Raw genomic sequence first — 20094 nt, 5'->3', positions numbered from 1 at the left:
TGTATTATATATATATTTTCCAAAATGAGGTTGTTTTCCCTGTCATATTTTCGTTTATATTTTGATATATTATTATGAAAAATATTATTTATAAAAAAAAATAAGAAATCTAACATTTTACCTCTTTCATCTTGAAAATCATATAACGATGTATTGGTAGTTTTAATCGCAGAGTATTAATAGAACCCAGCGGGACTATCAGGATTGAAGTGACAGCGTGCTAATAACGCAGTCCGGTGGGATATCTATTATCTCGTTATAGTCAGCATCGAGACTATCAGAGGAAGCTCGAACCTGAACACGCGCGCGCACAGAATACGTCTTTCTTCCTCTGATAATGGTTTCCGCAACAACGACAAAGGCACGCGAAATTCCCCGTGTTGCGAAATGGGAATGCCTTGTCTGATGTTGACTTTAATTGCGCACAGGACATGATGAGCGATTATGGCGAGATACCGAATGAATCGCAATGCGAACTTGATGTTAAGAATTATACAGTAATTATGCATTAGACCAAAGGACTCTAAAAGTAGACCCCATGGTCCGCTCAAAAAATTAAATGTTCCATAAAAAATACATGGATATTACGACATTACTTTCTAAGTAGATTATTCAATTTTCTTAATTAAGCTGTGAAAACACAGCTGTGAAAAGTATGAATGAGAATATTTATGAATAGAAAATTTTTTCTCAACAATGAATTGATTCAGAGCAACGGGAAAAAACACATGTGGATATTTTTACAAAATAAATTCACGGTAATATTAATGTAAATATATGGATTCTAAATTATAAATAAAACAGAATAAACAAAAATATATAAATAAGATTTAGAATAGAAACAAAAAAAAACTTGAAAAATTTTGCTTCCTCTTATCTCTAATAGAGACATCTCTAATATTCACAATAGCGTATCTCAGATATCCTAAACGCTAATATGATATCAAGTCGCATGTACAATGAAATGTCAATGTGAGTATGAGATAAAAACAGACACGGCAATGTTGCAGTCGAAATTTGGATAATTACAAAATCGGAATAAGATTTATCTAATTTAATATATTCGCATGTAATATGATATTACAGAAATAGAAAGTTAATATACGATAACAGTAAATTTGCATATTCGTTAGATGACGCGACGAAAGTACAAGTGAGAGTCGTGGCGCGAGTATTTTATTTTTCGTCGACAACCGTAAAAAAACTTGCTTCCATAAAACGTCAGGTTTATAAGGAGACTATTCATACGTCAACAGGCAGCTGTTTTGTGCCATGTGTTTTATTTCGAGCCTCGCTCTATGAAAAATACGAAAGGTTGCGTTTTCGTGCGGTCTAAGAATTGTGACCTTTAATTTCAGCTAAAATTAAATGTATAGTTACTATACTATATTATATAATCAAATTAAAATATTAAATACATTCGTGCATGTTCATATATTTGCATAAAACTGTCATTTAATAAATTTTAAAAACTTATCCATTTCAAAAAATCTGTAATAAGCGCGTATAAATATTAATAGATAACGTTAATATTTTTATATATAATTATTGGAAGAATTTAAACGATATCGTATCGTATATTAGTAGAATTTAATCAGTATCGGTATCGTATATTATATAGTTCTAACATTTACATTATTGGCAGCTTTAGTTTTTTTATTGCACTATTTCCAATAGAAAGAAATTTTTCGAGAAATCTACGATTAATTGTACAAATAAAAATTGCAAAAATGATAAAAATCAGCGCTTGTCGAATCCTTTCCCTTTTCATTGCCGCGCACTCTCGAGCACGAAACGAATTTATCTCTGCATCGCACAATTCCTGATTAATGTTCCTCGTGGTACAATGATATTGGATACGAACGATAACACTTGCGTTGCATAGCAAATGGTGAAAGCTTTATGAGCACAATGCGTGCGCGTGCCGATCGCCGTGCGTAATGATGAATTTGCGATCGTGGAAAGTTTGCAACGCGGTTATAGAAAACGTTGTGCGAATAAAGAAATAAAAAAATTTCATCACTTATCATTTTTTAACATTTTTTAACATTTTTAACATTTTACCGTTGCTGCTTGTTTTAAAAGCATTTTATTTACATATGATGATTCATTTTCTAAACCTAATAATCTACTATTGAATAAAGAAAATATATAATTTATGTTGATAATGTAATGAGAAATATTGAGAATATTCTTTATGTCAAAATGTTTTAATTGTCTTTGATTAATTTGGAAAATAAATTTTACTTACGATATTTTTGACAAGTACCTACTCTAATACAACAATGCGTATGAAATAAAATTTAATAATTTAAATAATTTGTTTTACATTTACACTATGCGGATTATGCATATTAAAATGATTATACATATGTTTATAGAAGAAAAAAATAAAACTTATATCGAAAGAGGATTGCTCCAATATATCAAAACCATGAGAGAAAGAGAGAGAAGTCTCTTTGTACATAAATATCACTGTACGATTATGACATAAATTGTACAATAGTGATTGTCATTTCCAATTACAGTTATAATGGAACTAAAGGAGATTAGAAACAAGAAATATTTCTTTGTAAATGTAAAACATGCAAGTGACAACTTGATTGACTATGTTCCACATAACAATATGTTGCATGGCAAAGTATATCGAGTATTGTGAATGAAAACTGTTAAGATTAGCAATTTATTTAAATATATATATCTAATTATTATACGCCTAATATAATTAACTCTGTACATGCAAGGAATTGAGAGAATTAATACAAAATAAAATTAATAAAATAAAAATGATACAAAATAAATCAATAAAAAAATTAATAGTAAATAATATTTGAAAAAATACATTTGTCAAAAATTGCCTACTCGATAAGCAATCCTTAATTAAATTTTTATAAAGTTAATTAGATTTAATTAATAAAAATTAAATAAATTAAATTTATTTAATAAAAGTTAAAATTATAGTTTGCGAGAGAGCTTGCGTGTGATGCTTAACGTGTGAAGAAAATTGCTTTAAAATTTCATGCAACTTTTACGAGATTGGCGACCAATTCGTGGTTGCCAATCTCACCGGATATCTCTCTGCCTCTCTTTCTCTCTCTCTCTCTCTCTCTCTCTCTCTCTTTCGTGTGCGCGCGCGCACGATATTTATCCCACAAGGATGCACAGTGACGCGTGCAATTTCCGATGGAAGCGAGACCTCGCCGCCAACGTGATTTAAAGGTTAAGCCGAGGTTGGCCGCGCGCGCGGTCGGCCAATCGACTGTAAGGGCTCCGTGGTTAAACTTAAATCAGACCTGTACGTCGATTTAAGCCGGCCTCGAGATCGAGTGCTCGTTACATTTAATTTCTAAAAGTTCGGATAGGACACTTAATGTTCTTTAATATAGTATCTCTCGATTTTACTTAACTTTATTTAGACGAATTATTCGCAGAATACCGCATAAAAGAGGACAATGACTTGATATTAGCATCAGAATGATAAAATTAATAATGAAAAAATATTTAATTAATAAATTAAAATTAATAAATGAAAATTTAAAAAATATAAAAATTAATAAAATTAAAAAAATGTGATAAATTTTTGACTAAATTTAAAAAGCATTACTTTCAGTATAATTTTATTAAATAGATTCGTTATTATATTAATTGGAATATTGCTTTCATAATTTCATTTCTATTTTGATTGTATAATTTCTGTTTTTTTCCTTTATATTAACATTTAGTATATGTATTATGTAAATTTGCAGTATCGATTGGAAAGTTAATCAAGGAAATGTCGAATACGTTCGTCTCGAACTTACAATATTCCATTTACGCGATTAAATGTCTCGTGAACTCTATCAAGGTATAAGTTTGAATGCACATAAATTACGGTTAACATAATGCAAGAAAAAGCCATGTCAACCTCAGGCAAATGTAAATGATAGAACGCTCCTTTTTAAAGAGCGATAGTATAGATAGATTAACCGGTTACGCCCTTCTAAATGAAAACAAAGCAAACTTAGAAAGAGCCCTTCCCCAGCATTTTCCCCACTACTAATAATTACAGCGAACATTCGATCGAGACGATAAATGAGGATACACAAGCGGTTAAAAACGGTCATAAACTCTTCGTTTTAACGATCAATGACTAATAATCAACATAAATTGATAAGCGATTTCAATGTCCGATAACATTATTCAATTGTGTAACTTAACACAAATATTTTTTTCTATTACACTATTAAATATTTTTTACTATTATATTTTTTTAATTAAATATTTTTTACTATTACTTTCTTTCGAAAGCTTGTATTTTTATATCGAAATGGCTAGAACAGAATAAAAAAGAATTGCTAAGATAATAAGTAAATTAATTAAAGATAGTTAAAAATATTCTACAAAAGAAAGAACGCAAGCTCCTTTATTTTCTCAATAAAAAATGATCACTTTATCTCTTTCGGCCATCATGTTGATTATTATGCATGCAGTGAAGTTTTCTTCTTTACTTGAACGACAACGCTCGCTATAACTACTTATCTACCAAAGAGATACAATGCCAAAGCATTGAAGTCTCTTCAGGGACTATCCATCGATATTCAAATATCCCTTCCAGATATCCATAATTCCACTAGCTGTGCCCTTATATCAGCGTTAATTGCATTCGCGATCATTCGTGAACGTGATAATGACATGACAGTAACGACGATCAATGTCAGGAGCGTCCCACATCGCGTATAAATGTAACGCCCCCATGCAAGCGGAGACTCGCGCGAGAACAACAAATCGTCGCTAATGGCGAGCATCACCGTGTTCCTTCGTTGAATTATATTCATATCCGAAAAATTATACAGTGAAATTAGTCTCGTCGATGACCGCGTCCGCGACGGGATCGGGCAACGAAATCCGCTCGCGCGACCGAGACAGAGGTCAATGGCGTATTTACATTTGTTTATTATGATGGCAGCCACTCCGAAGCCGCGTTCCTCCCCTTAATCGCGCTCGACGACACGCGTTCGCGATGTTTGTCCCATCGGGACACGAGATCAAAACACAAACATAATAATTGTTACTCACGTCTATCGTTGTCCACTCTCGTATCTGTCCTCGCACTTGTCGCTCTCTTCAAGTAATCCACGTCAGGGACAAACGTCGAACAGGACACACAGGACTTTAATGATCGTCCACCGGCATCGGGCGGCACATCGTCGTTGTCTCTCTCGCGATCACAAAACCGGCGGCCACACGGGGCATCGCGCGACGAAATGCACCCACACGGAACTACACGAATTGAACGAGTTATCGCGCGCTGTTCATCTTATCGAAGGGAAAGGGAAAAAATGTATCTTTACCTGCGCTGACGCGCTGCTCACGCCTGCTCCTGCGCAACTAGCCGACGACGGTATTGCGCACCGCTCCTTACGTCACCCCTCCGCCGCCGCGCGGCGGTCCCCCTTCCGCCGCGCGATCTCGGCCAATGGGCGGCGTCGTTCTTTCTTCCTCCCCGCCGCAGTGTACCGCAACGTCACTAGAGGCCCGTTCCACTTGACATTCGCAACGCTCGTGGGATTATTTCGTCTTTGTTGTTCACGGAAAGTTAAACAAAGATAGACGATCCTCATGAGCATTACTAGAACAAGTAGAACGCACTTTAAGTTAGATTTCGATTCAGAAATCGGAGATACGAACATCCCTGGAATTTCGACTTTAAAAATAACAAGAAAAATTTCACATAAATACGAATAATTGTCATGATTGTTTAAACCTCTTGATTTTTACTTTAGAGATTGTTTTTCTTTGTTGATATGAGAAAAATAACATGGTTTTTCCATAATAAAAGTAATATACAAAAATCATAATATAAAAATCAATATGAAAATTGTATTCATCTTGATTAATATATTCAGCCTACGCATTAACTTTCATCCAGAAATGCGTCATTTAAAAAGACAAACAATAGCTTATAATAATTAAAAATAATTGAATTTAACGTCAATTTACACGTCAATACTAACTCAAAAGTACAATTCTCTTTTCAATTAAAATATGTACTCAAACCTAAGTGACAAAATTCTAAAAAATAATTCCAATTCGATACCTGCTAAAAATTAATTATGTGATCGCAAAAGTATATATTAATATATATTGATATTTTCTTAACGAATGTTTTATTTAATTACTATAAATTATTTATTTAAAACATATACCGCATATTTTTTCTACATACCTTTTGCATTTAAAATTAAAATAGGCCTTTGTAGAAGAAAAGAAAACAAATCCGGTATAAAATGTGCGATCAAAATGAGGTTCGGTTACACTTTCCCATACATTTTCGGCGTTCAAAATCAAATAAAGTGTGTGTATATTCAATCTTCGGAAGCAATAAACAAACAAAGTGTAGACGGTAAAAATGAAAAGAACGAACCATTGAAAGAATCCCTATTCGCGAGGCGCGGGACTCGCTTGCAAATACGGCAAATATGACGTTGATCTAGAGAGCGACTAGTCCGTGGAGACGACAGGGCGATCTCTCGCGGAGCGCGGAGGTTGGCTGAATTTTCGCAGAGTGTATTTTCGTATCGGAGTGATAGCGCAATCTGGTCCGCAGGATATCGCGTCGGATATCGCGACGTCCCGGGTGATGAGAAGCTCACGCCGCAGTTAAAATCCGCGCCAGCCCCACGTGTGACATCGCCGTGCGCTCTCTCGCCCGCCTTGCACTTCGGGAAAAAAAATACGGCGCTTCGCAGAAATACAGAGATCATGGCGGTGCCCAACACCGGTGTAGGTGAGTTATTTTGTTAAGCGATCGCTCGCACTCTCGTGCACGCGAACGCGCGAAAAAAAATGCGGCTGTCATTATTATCGAGAGACGGAAAATTTCGAGAAAGCAGGATATTTCGTTCGCGAGTTAAACGTTCGTCGAGCACTTTGCACGCGGGCAAACGCGGAGTTGACAGCGGATATCGGGTATCGCGAAATCGCCTTGTATTTCTCGCGTAACAGATGATCGGGACCAGACGCAAGGTCCTTCCATCGCTCGTCAATATCCTTTTCTCTCTCTCGCGTTAACGCGCTCCAGCTTCGATTTACGCGTGTTATCGCTTGTAAAGGGATTCGGTGTGAGAGGTTAACCATGTTCAATGCCCGCCTCGAGCCATAACCTGTATCAGGCGCGTACATCTCTCATTTTAACTGTCACGATAAAGTAAACTGCGATAAATCTTTTTTCAGTCGTGCCCCGAAACTTTCGTCTGTTGGAAGAATTGGAGCAAGGTCAGAAAGGTGTGGGCGATGGCACGATCAGTTGGGGTCTAGAGAACGATGATGACATGACCCTCACGCATTGGACTGGCATGATAATTGGACCACCTAGGGTAAGATACTTTTCTGTTTATGTTAATTTCCTCTCAGCTGCAATTGTAACATGATTCTGTCATTTTTTTATTTTCAAACAAATATATACTTTAATAAGTTCTCCTGAATAGAAGCTAAGTAATACGTACTTGTTAGCGAAATTATTTTTGAAACTCTTTTATATTGATATCAAATGTGATAAAATTTGTGATGGATTAATTTATGTGTATAACTTATAACAAGTATAATATATTATAACATTTATAACAAATATAACATACAGATACAAAAATATCTATTTTGCTGTTAATATAAATAATATATATTATGTTATATGGAAAAAGTATGAATTTTAAAACAATATAAAAACAAAAGATGATTATAAGAATTAATTATATTAAAATGGATGTTTTTGACACATTATCAGGAATTTATATGAGACGTGTATAATTTAGTACTCACATTTTTTTAGACGCCATATGAAAATAGGATGTATAGTCTGAAAATTGATTGCGGTCAAAGATATCCAGATGACGCACCCAATGTAAGATTTTTAAGCAGAATCAATATGAATTGCATTAACAGTGCTACTGGAGCTGTAAGTATATAAGATTATTAATATATTTATAGTAAGATAAAAAATATATACATTTCGGGTAACAAATAAAATTTGTATACAAGGTGGACAATCGCAGTGTACCGGTTCTTGCAAAATGGCAACGAGAATATACAATTAAAACAGTTCTTCAAGAACTCCGTCGTTTGATGACGTTGAAAGAAAATATGAAACTTTCTCAGCCTCCGGAAGGCAGCACTTTTTAGCCTATCCATAAAGACAGAGACATCTTCCTTTTTGCAATAGCACGAGGCGAGATCTATAATGAAGGTACCAAATGATATTAAAATGGTGCCCGCTAAAAATATATGTTTAAAAAGAAATAAAAAAAATACGAAAAAAACAACTTTGTGAAGGAAAGGAGGTAATAGCTTGGAAAGTTGAATGAGTGTACCAAGTTTATGTATAGATAGAGAAGTTTACAAATACACATTTGTATTACATTATTATTGTACATATTTATGTTAGACACAGTTTCTTTATCAAAAGTTTTCTTTAAAAATTTAGCATTTTTTATAAATTCCAATTAATTTTGCAAATATACTTTTATATTTGCACGAATTAATAATTTAATTCACATATGATTTGATTAACGGGAACTCTGTTCCAGCTTTTCAAGCTAATACAATGTAAAGCGAAAAAGTCATATTTTGAATTTTAAAACTGGAGACACAGACTGTGTAATAAAATGGATAATCAGTAAGAATATAACTTATGCCTTTAAAGTTTTTTAATAAAATAAAAGATAATGTCTGGTATTGTGAATCGTTTTAAGACTTTTTCTGTTTGTGCATAAGTGCCATTTCATCTCTTGTGGAGGTGTCTCTCACTCAGTAATGTTATAGAGAATTTGTAAATTCCAAGTCATAAATCTGTACATTCATTTTACTTTCCTATGCTGCGTACCATTTTAATTGGCGTTCTTTGATAAAATAATGTGCATATGTTGCGTGCATTTGGCAAATTATATCCTAGAAACGGCCTCTCACATTAAACGAATTACATTTTGTAATCGTTGAGATGTCGCTCCGTAAATGAAACATACATAAATGTTTGATTTGTAATATTCTCATATGGTGAATGATACACAATGTTGTATAATAAAGTACATCAACATATGAAGCAACATAAATAAGATCTTTTATTTAGTATTGTATTTGAATATGTGTATTGGAAATATATACACACTACCCATATGTGTATGTATATTTGATTATATCTATTAAAATTAACACGATTAGTATATAGATACTAATAGTTTACTGTTTGATCCAAGCTTCATAATTGATGTATTATGAATACAATTATTTTAATTATAATTTTATTATAATTATAAAAAATCATGTCTCTAATTCTTAAACACATTGTGTAAAATACACAAGCTGCGTATTCATTGTTACAAAATCAGATTTATCTCATCTTTAGTGCAATTACAATTATAAATTATATGCATTATATTACTGAAAGAGAGTCAAATTATATGCAGCCTATTGATAATTCCCGACAAATGACACGTTATGTTCCAGCAAGAGCATAATTACATAAAAAAAAGTCTCGAGATTTATATCGTCCAATTAATCGAAAAGATACCTTTATACCTAGACTAAAGCAAATGCCACCAAAGTAGATTTCGAAATATCTTCACATTTGTGTAATTTAAAAATTTTCAATTATCCAAACGTGCGGTGCATGCGCATGGAATATACATACCTCTTTGTCCGCTTTGCATTTCAGTATTACACTATCGGTAATATAATAGTGTAATTTAAAAATCATCCTATTGAAAGAGTAACGAGTTAAGAACTCCATGTGGACGAAATCAAGCTTAAGGAGAATAAAATGATTTCCTTAGAAATGAGTGTTGCTTTCCTTTTTTACCCATATACCCAAATTTTTTAAACTTGAATGAATCGATGCTTCATCAAAGTCAAATAACTTTATATATTTAGACTTGTATGTGCAGATACATCATGCATATATATTTGGATAAATTTTGAAAATGTATCCTTATATAATTTTAGAGAACTTTTAAGTAACAATTTGGAATAATAAAATCCATATATATATATATATATATTATATATATATATATATATATATAATTGAAACTTACCAAAAATCGATTATTAATCGAGAATTAATGTACTTTATAAAATTAAAAAATATATTCTTTAATTTCTTTTGTAAATTGAAATATTCATAAATACACGAAAACTTTTACTCTGTGAGTTGTGTGAAGATCATTAATTACATGAACATCGTATTAAAGAAATAGATGTTCTTTATGTTTAACAATTTATTTAAATCAGACGATGGACTCCATTTGATATATAACTATGTACAATGTATAATTTAATAGATTTGGTGATGATAAATTGACAATTCAATTTATGTCAAATGCTATATGAATTAGTTTGAATCTTCAGAGGAGCCATAATTGCATAACTTGCCAGATACATTGCGAAACTACATTCCAATATCAGCACAATAGCTAACATCGCCAAGTTAATTTCTAGCACAATAGCTAATTGTATTTTTTAGGAATAAACATTATTTTTGTGCTCTTTACAGTCGTCCATTTCTGTTTCTTGATATAATATGAAGCAACAGTGAGAATTGCCAGTATTCCAATAGCCTATAAATAATATTGGAATAATTCAGATAAGAAACATTAGAATTAAATGAAATCTATGATATTCAATTTACCTTGATAGCCATTCTTTTTCGATCATCGAATTCATGATTGGAAGTCCACATTAGGAATGTGGTAATATCTTTTGCTACTTGAGAGGCAGTGGCAGGAGTACCATCTTCATATTCCAAGACTTCGTCATAAATAGCCTATAAAAGAATAATAGAAATTATGAATATCTTATTTTTTTTCTTTTTATTTAATCTTATTTAACACTCAAAATCTCACTAATAACATTTCTCCATTTAAAAAAATATAAAATTATACTTACTTGTGCCATACCAATGGCACTACCTACGAAATATGGATTAAAATATTGTCCTTCTCTCAAATTTACACCAGCTGGTGGATCACAGTATCCAGTCAATAAAGAGAAAATATAGTTCTGAAATATAAAAAATACACTAATAAAAATACACTTTCAAATTGAAGTTATTTGTAACAATATTAGAAATGAAATTTCAATACATATATAATATCTCTAAAATTATCTATACAATTAAATTGAAAATTTAAAAGAAAAGAATTTAAAAGTCGATGTTTAACAAAAATTTTACACAAAAGAAATCATTATAGATTTAATTGTATTTTTTTTATGTATATCGCAAAGAAATTACTTACTTCTCCATCATGTCTGGCATTCAGTATATACGATAAATCAGGTGGATAAGCACCATTATTCGATGCTCTAGCAGCCTCTTCATTTGGATATGGAGATGGCACGTAATCGAATAACTTTCCTGGACGTTTATAATATTCTCCTATATCATTAGGGCCATCTTCTACCTATATCATAAAAATTATTATATTTTATATTCTATTAAATTACATACATAAAAAATGTTTTTTATAATTGATATAAAATGTACCATAACTTCTTCCGCAAGAGCTTTGGCTTCTGCTTCAGTGTGAGTAACATCAACAAGGTGACGGTATGCCACATATTGCAAACTGTGACAAGCTGCGCATACATTTTTGTAGACTTCCCATCCTCGTCGCATACTATAAAATATTATAAGTTAATAATGTTTCTATTTTGGCTAATAATTATATGGTAAAAAATCACACCTAGCATGATCTAGTGAATTAAACCATCCATAAAAATCCCATTTGTATGTTGGAGGATGAGCTATTAGATCGGCAGCTCTTACTGAGCTATCTAAAGCATAAATGAGGGCACTGATGCCTCCGGCTGTTATGCCTAAGCATGTTAATAACTGTAATTAAAAATGTTATAGGTATTACTATTTGTTTTCTTCCAATATAGTTTATATGTCATTGGCATATATTATATAATAATATTGTTGTGTTGAAGATACAAATAAGAAGATTCTTACTATTAACACATGCAGTTTGAAAAAACACAAAGTTATGTGTTTTTTTATGGAGGAGGAATGGGACAAGGTGAAGATATCTTCAATGAAGTTAAATTAAATTCACATACCACTTTTCGACCCCTAGGCCAATCTTTCACAGTAGAAAAATTGCTGGTCTGCAAAAACAAAATTCAAAATTCAATTAACAAAATTAAATATTTTACAAAATAGGGATATATTTTACAAAAATAGAGAAAAATACTCGTAATATCGTTTCATATATGGTTTACCTCTTTTATATATTTTTATCTTTCTTTTCTCAGATATTTAATTTGAAGGTAATTTAATTTTTTTTATCTGAATCATTTTAAACTTAAATACATCTCTCCTTCATTTATATATTTTTTACACATATTTATTATTTAAATTGAGCTGTAAACTAAATTATACTCAATCAACTATGTACTCTCTATTAATCGAGTCAAAAATACATTAATATTTGTTGACTAAAGGAATCTGTTGAATAAAGAAACTTGCAAATATTACGTTTGTTCAATTTTTGTAAATATTATTGTAATATAAACGAAATTAGACATATATAGGAAAGAGAATCATTCCAAAATAACAAGTCTATAATAACACCTAATTCGAAACTGACAATTATACGACACTCAATGATATGTACATTTACTCTTCCAATTAGATGATAAAATTACGTGATATATATTAAGTATCATTCATTGTGATAGCGAGCATAATAATACATATTGATCTGCATTATCGACTATGCATTGAAGCGCATCAGCAACACATATTTGATATGGCAGCATCCTGACTTTTGATATCCCTCGCTATTACATAACATCTATTAAAGTATCATCAAAACTGTCACGGAATTACAGTCGCGCGACGTCGCGCCCTTGACCAGCGTCCTGACATCGCGCGAACGTTCCGTGGAGCGGAAATGTGAGAAATGATGCTGTGACATAGCAGCCGACACGAGTTACACGAGCTGCCCTCGATGAGCCTCCGGGTCAATATGGGTTAACGTTAGAATCGTGACACTCGAACGTCATGATTTTTAGCGTGAATTTTCGCGAGAAGACGCGGACGAACGTCGCCGATGACACCGATGCTCGTCGTTCGCTTACCTGGCCGATCAGGGTGCCGTAATTTGGCCTTAAAAGACCCGATTTACAAATCCGACCTAATGTTGCCGCCATGTTGGTCAGAGATGCGGTGTGCCAAGGATCGTGGGCTAGTCGGTGAACGATGGGCCGAGCGATCGACGAAAAGTCAACTCACGACTATTCGGAAAAATCCTTCCGCGATTATTCTGATTTTTTTCACTGGTTACCGGGCCTCCGAAGGAGGTTAAAAGAGATAATATCGAGATGCAAATGACTCTCGATCGAACTCACGCAGGGATGCCAATAGAGTCATGACATTCGCGCGTTCAACTCACGACGAAGACTAAAAAGAAATAAAATATAATATTTATAATAATAAATAAAAATAATAAATTATGTATTATATAATAATACATAATACAAAATCTTGCCTTTCTATCCATATCCTTTCGAATCTTCTTATGTGTTATTCGTTATTCTGTGTACATTTTTAGATAATATTATAATTTTAAAGTTTAAATAATATTTATTAACTCATTATCAAACTTTTTCTATTATTCTAAAAATTTTAAAATAATCAGAAATAAAAACTGTGTATAAAAAAAAAGAGATCGGGAGCTTTTTCCAGTAAGAAAACACAGGTAGACACACTGTCACGCAATTGGCTATCGAATAGAGAATTCTTAAAGTGACAATTTTTCTATTTGATAGCCAATCGTCTGACAATATATTTCTTGCTTGAAAATTTCTACCGTCAATAAACGTGGAGATCGCATCATTTCCTATAATAAAAATTTGTGAAATAACTTTAATCGAAATTATCTCTTCGCGTAATTAGATTTATTGATATATAAATTTAATTGATATATAAAATTTCTACCGTCAATAAACGTGGAGATCGCATCATTTCCTATAATAAAAATTTGTGAAATAACTTTAATCGAAATTATCTCTACGCGTAATTAGATTTATTGATATATAAATTTAATTGATATATAAAATTGTCCGCTATCACTTGTATTCATAAGGTGCAATTTCATTGACGCTAGAAACCAGCGGCAAATTAAAATCACTAGACTTTCTCTAGATTTGGCGTCAATAAAATAAAGTTCAAACAGTTTCAACTTTTTCAGTGTGTAAGGGCCTATCCAGACAAACTTGCATAGGTGCATATGCATAACATAAGACCATATGGACCAATGAGCATCGAGTATTATGTTATGTAAGTCAATATAGCGATTTAATACTCGATGCTCATTGGTCCATATGGTCTTATGTATGCATATGCACCTATGCAAGTTTGTCTGGATAGGCCCTAAAGCGGCCTTTTCATTGACGCTACTTTTCAGCGTCAATGAAATTGCATCTTAAGTTCATATTTTTATGTTTATAGAGGACGCATCGTCCTTTCAGGGATAACCTAAAGGCCGCAGCACACACTTTTGCATAAGCGCATAACCATAAGCATAAGAAAATTGATTGGTTCATTTTCTTATGCATATACTTGGGGACCAATCAATTTCCTTATGCTTATGGTTATGCGCTTATGCAAAAGTGTGTGCTGCGGCCTTAAAGTCGGATACTTTGTTAATCTAGTGACTTTAAGATCGCCTAAAAGCAGACTATGACAAAAAAGAATGAAAACTATGAACAACTTTGTTGTTTGTTTTATAGATGTTTTATAGATTTTAAAAATGGCTTGTCGTATGCTACATATTTAGAGTTGTAAATAATTTGATAAAAAATGTTCAATCTATAAACAATGGTAACGCAAATGAAATATATCATTGTCTCTAAATCATTATATGTAATTAACATATAATGTGTATTTAAAATTAATTTATCAATTTAACTCCAATAAAATTATGAAATTTTTTTCAGGTATATTATTGTTTAATATTGTTTAATTTATTGCTTGTCAGTCATTCACATTTATTAAAAATAGTCACTTTATTAAATAATGTGAGAAACTATATTTTTTGCGAACAGTAAGTAGAACTTTTATGGATATAGCATTTTGATAATAGTTTATATTTACAGTAGAAAATAATTTGTATTTCACTGTGTTTTTGTTCTATAGGACTTGAAGATGAATTATGAAAGGGTGTGACAAGTATCAGTAATGCAGTAAGACGCAGAGGTAGAGCAAGAAGAGTAATGAAAAGAGAGAGCTCCTAAATAAGGAGCAAATTAATGTCATGGGAAAAATTCCGATACAATTTCCTGGTCTAAACACTCCTGTGTTTAGAAGAAAAGAATTAATTCAACAGCAAAAACTTATGGAATTACCACAAAGTTAGACCAGACCAATGCAAATAAAATTATCGCCATTGGAATGTGGTTGGACGAGTATTACAATGGATGGCAGAAGCATTGAATCAGATCTTATTGGAAAAGGTTAATATTTATGCTATTATTGGATTATAATGGTTAACTCACACACATACGAAAATCATGTGACACGATGTCTATTTTCAATTTTTTTTTTTTTGATGTTTCAGTTTTAAATATTAGAATCTTATATAATTAATATCTTTGTTTTCTGCAGATACATTTGAAAGTTTTGAAACCCGGATTTTGGAAAACAAAATAATAACTTGTATGACCGGTAATTTAGCACGTAGGACTAGAATCAGTTCATTTATAGTAACTGGAAATGGATTAGCTGGATTTGCGTTATCAAAAGCCAAAGCATCCCTAAAGACGGTTAAAAATAGGGCTGGTCAAAGACTAATGTATATTCCTACATATAAGGAATACACTGGTAAGAAAATAATTGTCAATACTATATAATATAAAATTTATTTCTTCTCTTTTAATATCACTTTGTATTTTTCAGTGTTACATGATTTCTTTACACAGTTTGAGAATATAAAAATATTTGTAAAGAAAATTCATGAAGGATAATGGGCTTGTTTGTCATCATGCGATAAAAGCGTGTTGCGAGATAATTGGCATAAAGGATATGTATGCCAAAGTACAAGGAGGAATGTAAAAGCATTCTTTGGTTGATTTATTGCAATAGGTGTGAATATAAAGTATTTAAAGGCATATTATACTTTTTATTTAATTTATATTTGAAACATTTTTTATTTATAAAAATATATATATATGTGTGTGTGTTAGACATATATATATATATATATATATATATATATATATATATATATATATATATATATATGTTAGACATAAAGCTAAAAAAATCGTGGATTGTGTCGATTAATTAATTAATTGTTTTATTTAATTATCAATTTATATATGTATATTATTAACAATAATTTTTTGTTTACTTAAACTATAAGGTATAAGGTTGTACATAAGAAACAATCTTTTTTATTTAGTATTTCAAGCATATTTTCATAGAACTTTAATTTAATTATTATATTATTAAAAATATTGAACAAAATAAAGAATTAAAGCTGGCTTTCTCTGCAGTCTCATGGCAGATTATATCAGAAATCGTACTTTAATTATTGCAATATATCATGAAACAAATCAATCTCAAAATAATGGAAATATTTGCAGAAATATCAATATGTAATGTAAATATTTTAATTTTTTTGTATGCGATCTATTTTTTATTCTATCGATGTTTTCATAGTGATGCACCTTGAGCACTTTGCTTCATATGTTTGCAATAAAAATATATTAAAGCAAATTATTTTGCAAATTTATTATTCTAATTTTTATTTAGAAAGACTAAGATTAAAAAAGACGTATGCATTTTGTTTCAGATATTTCTATTAAAAAAAACGCATCAGATAAAACTTTCCTGTACATTTTAAATGCGCCAAAAGATTTGCTATTTATTCCACTTACTGCAATAATGTACACTAAAAATGACAGATCTATATTAAAAATGATAGATCTATATTTAGTAGTTGGAAAGAAAGGGAGGAGAAATGAAAAGTGCATCTAGAGAATTTAAAAGAATAAAAATATAAAAATAATAATACATAAAAATTAATATTATGTATTTTTTTCATGAGGAATGTGGGGCGCACATTTATGCATTTATTTATTTGGATGAGATTTACTTTAGAGTACATTCAGTATTCAACTTTAATTTTATTTTCTCTTTTTTACGATATATAAGTATAACATAATTACATGCAAATGCTATCACTTTGTGTGCTTACAGTGATACAGAAGCAACATTACAAGTACTATATTTACAGATAACATCTGTATAATAAAAAAAGCACCAAAAATCTAATGATGAAAAAAGGATAAATATTGTAGACCAGGATAAGTATCAACCAATTATTCCACCGCTCTGTTTCATTAGAGTTGCAATTTTCTTTTATATCATAAATATTATAAATAAGATAAAGATTTCCGTACGTTTCAAATAAATTTATATATTTTATGTATGTAATACTGCGCACACATATTAAAAGGTGATAATATCGCAGTTATAATAAGATACAATCCTGGCAATGTAGTGATTTTTTGGATCCTACTGAAAATAATTTAATTTGATTTATTTTTGTGCCATGTATTACCTGTGTAAAGTTCCACAGTATCATATTGTCTGCAATATATGAAAAGCTTCATCGATGAAATAAATGGTTGAATATGATTGAGATATAAGAAAAGTAATATACTTTTCTTGTATAGTACTTGTAATGCATAACGTTAATGTGGAATACATAAATATTTTATATTTTAATTTCATATAATCAAGATGAGATAAGACACTCATGATTACTTTAAAAATGTGTCCACAAATATCATGTAACTTCAATAGCTGCAGATTCGTCAAATTAATCCTATTACGTTAAATGAATCACAGCAGCTTGTTTTAATTTAATCTAACCTAACCAATTATATCATATGCTTCTCATTAAAATGTGTAAAACTGTACGTCGCACATTTAATACGATTAATATACTACATAATAAAATGTAATACACTAATGAAATAATTAAATATTATTTTTGAAAGCATGATAAAATCCAGGCATACGCTTGCGTTTACATTCAAAGCACTGAGATGTTAGGTTAGGTTAGATCGAAAAAATTTATCGTTTAACAGTTGGCAGCGCTACGAGATAGGCTGTGCAGCACTGCGCGTATATAAAATAAATTTGAAATCGCTTCTAGCTAACCATCTTCACGCGATTGACTTTATTTGAATTGCACGGCATCGCATCGAATTATGATGCGGCGCCGATTTGTTCGAACGTAATTCGGGACATCGCGATGCTGTATAAGCGTCGAATTGTCACGCAAATATGATAAATCAAATCTACTCACCGGCTGTTCCACAGGCCGCTCCTCCTCGGGACAGTTCGCTCGCCTCGGGACGTCCCATTCCGATCTTGATGCACACAAACTCACACGATATCATCAACGCGAACGCGCGACACTTTATTCGGCACTCCCGATATTCGCTCGCATCCGATAATCATCATCAAGGGCGCAAATAATGCGACGCAACTTCGCTCCATCTTCGCGATGACGCCATTACTGAATATCGCCAAAAATCGCTGTCGCGCACTTTCACCGACATATTATGAAAGTCGCGCGATCATCCTTGGACACTTTCGACGCTCTTTCACTCGCGATATTCGTTTAAAAACAGTTAAAAGACGCGAAAAATGCGGACGTACGACGGATCCGTGTAACTGCGTATGACTCCGATTCACGCGCCAACATGGCGGCCGTATGACGCGTTTGACGTAGCAGTGACGTGGCAGTGACGTAGCAGTCACGCGCCAACATGGCGGGCGAACCAGTGTGCACTGGTTCGGCCGCCATGTTGGCGCGTGACTGCTACGTCACTGTACGTCATACGCGTCATACGTGAATCGGAGTCATACGCAGTTACACGGATCGTCGTACGTCCGCATTTTTCGCGTCTTTTAACCGTTTTTAAACGAATATCGCGAGTGAAAGAGCGTCGAAAGTGTCCAAGGATGATCGCGCGACTTTCATAATATGTCGGTGAAAGTGCGCGACAGCTATTTTTCACAGTTCAGTGATAGCGCGATCGCGAAGATGGAGCGAAATCGCGTCGCGTTATTTGCGCCCTTGATGATGATTATCGGATGCGAGCGAGTATCGGGAGTGCCGAATAAAGTGTCGCACGTTCGCGTTGATGATATCGTGTGAGTTTGTGTGCATCAAGATCGGAATGGGACGTCCCGAGGCGAGCGAACTGTCCCGAGGAGGAGCGGCCTGTGGAACAGCCGGTGAGTAGATTTGATTTATCATATTTGCGTGACAATTCGTGCTCATTCGACGCTTATACAGCATCGCGATGTCCCGAATTACATTCGAACAAATCGGCGCCGCATCATAATTCGATGCGATGCCGTGCAATTCAAATAAAGTCGATCGCGTGAAGATGGTTATGCTAGAAGCGATTTCAAATTTATTTTATATACGCGCAGTGCTGCACAGCCTATCTCGTAGAGCTGCCAACTGTTAAACGATAAATTTTTTCGATCTAACCTAACCTAACATCTCAGTGCTTTGAATGTAAACGCAAGCGTATGCTGCCTGGATTTTATCATGCTTTCAAAAATAATATTTAATTATTTCATTAGTGTATTACATTTTATTACGTAGTATATTAATCGTATTAAATGTGCAGTTTTACACATTTTAATGAGAAGCATATAATATAATTGGTTAGGTTAGATTAAATTAAAACAAGCTGCTGTGATTCATTTAACGTAATAGGATTAATTTGACGAATGTGCAGCTGTTGAAGTTACATGATATTTGTTGACACATTTTTAAAGTAATCATGAGTGTCTTCTCATCTTGATTATATGAAATTAAAATATAAAATATTTATGTATTCCACATTAACGTTATTCATTACAAGTACTATATTACTTTTCTTATATCTCAATCATATTTCATCGATGAAGCTTTTCATATATCGCAGACAATATAATACTGTGTGTGGAATTTTACACAGGTAATACATGGCACAAAAATAATTTGTTCTCAAGTATTGTGCGCATTTCTCAAAAATAAATCAAATTAA

The 20094-nt window shown here is 32.4% G+C and overlaps 4 protein-coding genes across 8 annotated transcripts in view; 2 read left to right on the top strand and 2 right to left on the bottom strand.

Moving 5' to 3' along the window:
* Positions 1–5486, bottom strand: part of LOC105252079 (tyrosine-protein kinase Src64B) — a 36204-nt gene extending 30718 nt beyond the window's left edge. For 3 of the 4 annotated variants that reach the window (XM_025409678.1, XM_011259293.3, XM_011259294.3), the window contains exon 1: positions 5056–5388. The gene's annotated coding sequence lies outside the window, so the exon portion shown is untranslated. Of the gene's footprint in view, positions 1–5055 lie in introns of all 4 variants that reach the window. The other variant, XM_020027763.2, reaches the window with a different exon arrangement.
* A 992-nt stretch (positions 5487–6478) lies between these two features.
* LOC105252080 (ubiquitin-conjugating enzyme E2 variant 2) lies at positions 6479–8397 on the top strand. Its single transcript, XM_011259295.3, has 4 exons — positions 6479–6766; positions 7213–7355; positions 7808–7933; positions 8017–8397. Exons 1-4 carry the CDS (start codon positions 6742–6744, stop codon positions 8155–8157), a joined length of 435 nt encoding a protein of 144 aa, XP_011257597.1. The 5' UTR covers positions 6479–6741; the 3' UTR covers positions 8158–8397.
* A 1973-nt stretch (positions 8398–10370) lies between these two features.
* Positions 10371–13416, bottom strand: LOC105252081 (cytochrome c1, heme protein, mitochondrial). Its single transcript, XM_011259296.3, has 8 exons — positions 13111–13416; positions 12088–12135; positions 11712–11860; positions 11513–11645; positions 11265–11429; positions 10915–11028; positions 10658–10792; positions 10371–10586 (listed from the first exon to the last, which is right to left on the bottom strand). Exons 1-8 carry the CDS (start codon positions 13180–13182, stop codon positions 10476–10478), a joined length of 927 nt encoding a protein of 308 aa, XP_011257598.1. The 5' UTR covers positions 13183–13416; the 3' UTR covers positions 10371–10475.
* A 1603-nt stretch (positions 13417–15019) lies between these two features.
* On the top strand, positions 15020–16837 carry LOC112638283 (28S ribosomal protein S5, mitochondrial-like). 2 transcript variants are annotated; one of them, XR_003122936.1, is made up of 5 exons: positions 15020–15077; positions 15170–15486; positions 15638–15853; positions 15929–16114; positions 16827–16837. XR_003122936.1 is itself a non-coding variant. In XM_025409710.1 (4 exons), exons 2-4 carry the CDS (start codon positions 15399–15401, stop codon positions 15994–15996), a joined length of 372 nt encoding a protein of 123 aa, XP_025265495.1. In that variant the 5' UTR covers positions 15028–15077; positions 15170–15398; the 3' UTR covers positions 15997–16147. The 2 variants fall into 2 exon arrangements, 1 of the variants encoding a protein (XP_025265495.1); XM_025409710.1 differs by lacking the exon at positions 16827–16837 and having other exon boundaries at positions 15028–15077; positions 15929–16147.
* Positions 16838–20094: the final 3257 nt, after the last annotated feature.

This window comes from Camponotus floridanus, unplaced genomic scaffold, assembly GCF_003227725.1.
Source record: "Camponotus floridanus strain SB8 unplaced genomic scaffold, Cflo_v7.5 scaffold28, whole genome shotgun sequence".
NCBI lineage: Eukaryota > Metazoa > Arthropoda > Insecta > Hymenoptera > Formicidae > Camponotus > Camponotus floridanus.
Note: the sequence above shows the minus strand (reverse complement) of the source record. Positions and strands in the feature narration are given on the sequence as shown.

What these genes read in the sequence shown, in the direction of transcription:
- LOC105252080 (XM_011259295.3), top strand. Translation starts at nt 6,742, where the DNA reads ATGGCGGTGCCCAACACCGGTGTAG. An exon ending in GGTGCCCAACACCGGTGTAG is followed by an intron (nt 6,767 to 7,212) that starts GTGAGTTATTTT and finishes ATCTTTTTTCAG; the next exon opens with TCGTGCCCCGAAACTTTCGT. An exon ending in TGATAATTGGACCACCTAGG is followed by an intron (nt 7,356 to 7,807) that starts GTAAGATACTTT and finishes ACATTTTTTTAG; the next exon opens with ACGCCATATGAAAATAGGAT.
- LOC105252081 (XM_011259296.3), bottom strand. Translation starts at nt 13,182, where the DNA reads ATGGCGGCAACATTAGGTCGGATTTGTAAATCGGGTCTTTTAAGGCCA. An exon ending in ACGGCACCCTGATCGGCCAG is followed by an intron (nt 12,136 to 13,110) that starts GTAAGCGAACGA and finishes TTGTTTTTGCAG; the next exon opens with ACCAGCAATTTTTCTACTGT. An exon ending in AATTCACTAGATCATGCTAG is followed by an intron (nt 11,646 to 11,711) that starts GTGTGATTTTTT and finishes AATATTTTATAG; the next exon opens with TATGCGACGAGGATGGGAAG.
- LOC112638283 (XM_025409710.1), top strand. Translation starts at nt 15,399, where the DNA reads ATGCAAATAAAATTATCGCCATTGGAATGTGGTTGGACGAGTATTACA. An exon ending in ATCAGATCTTATTGGAAAAG is followed by an intron (nt 15,487 to 15,637) that starts GTTAATATTTAT and finishes TGTTTTCTGCAG; the next exon opens with ATACATTTGAAAGTTTTGAA. An exon ending in TACATATAAGGAATACACTG is followed by an intron (nt 15,854 to 15,928) that starts GTAAGAAAATAA and finishes TGTATTTTTCAG; the next exon opens with TGTTACATGATTTCTTTACA.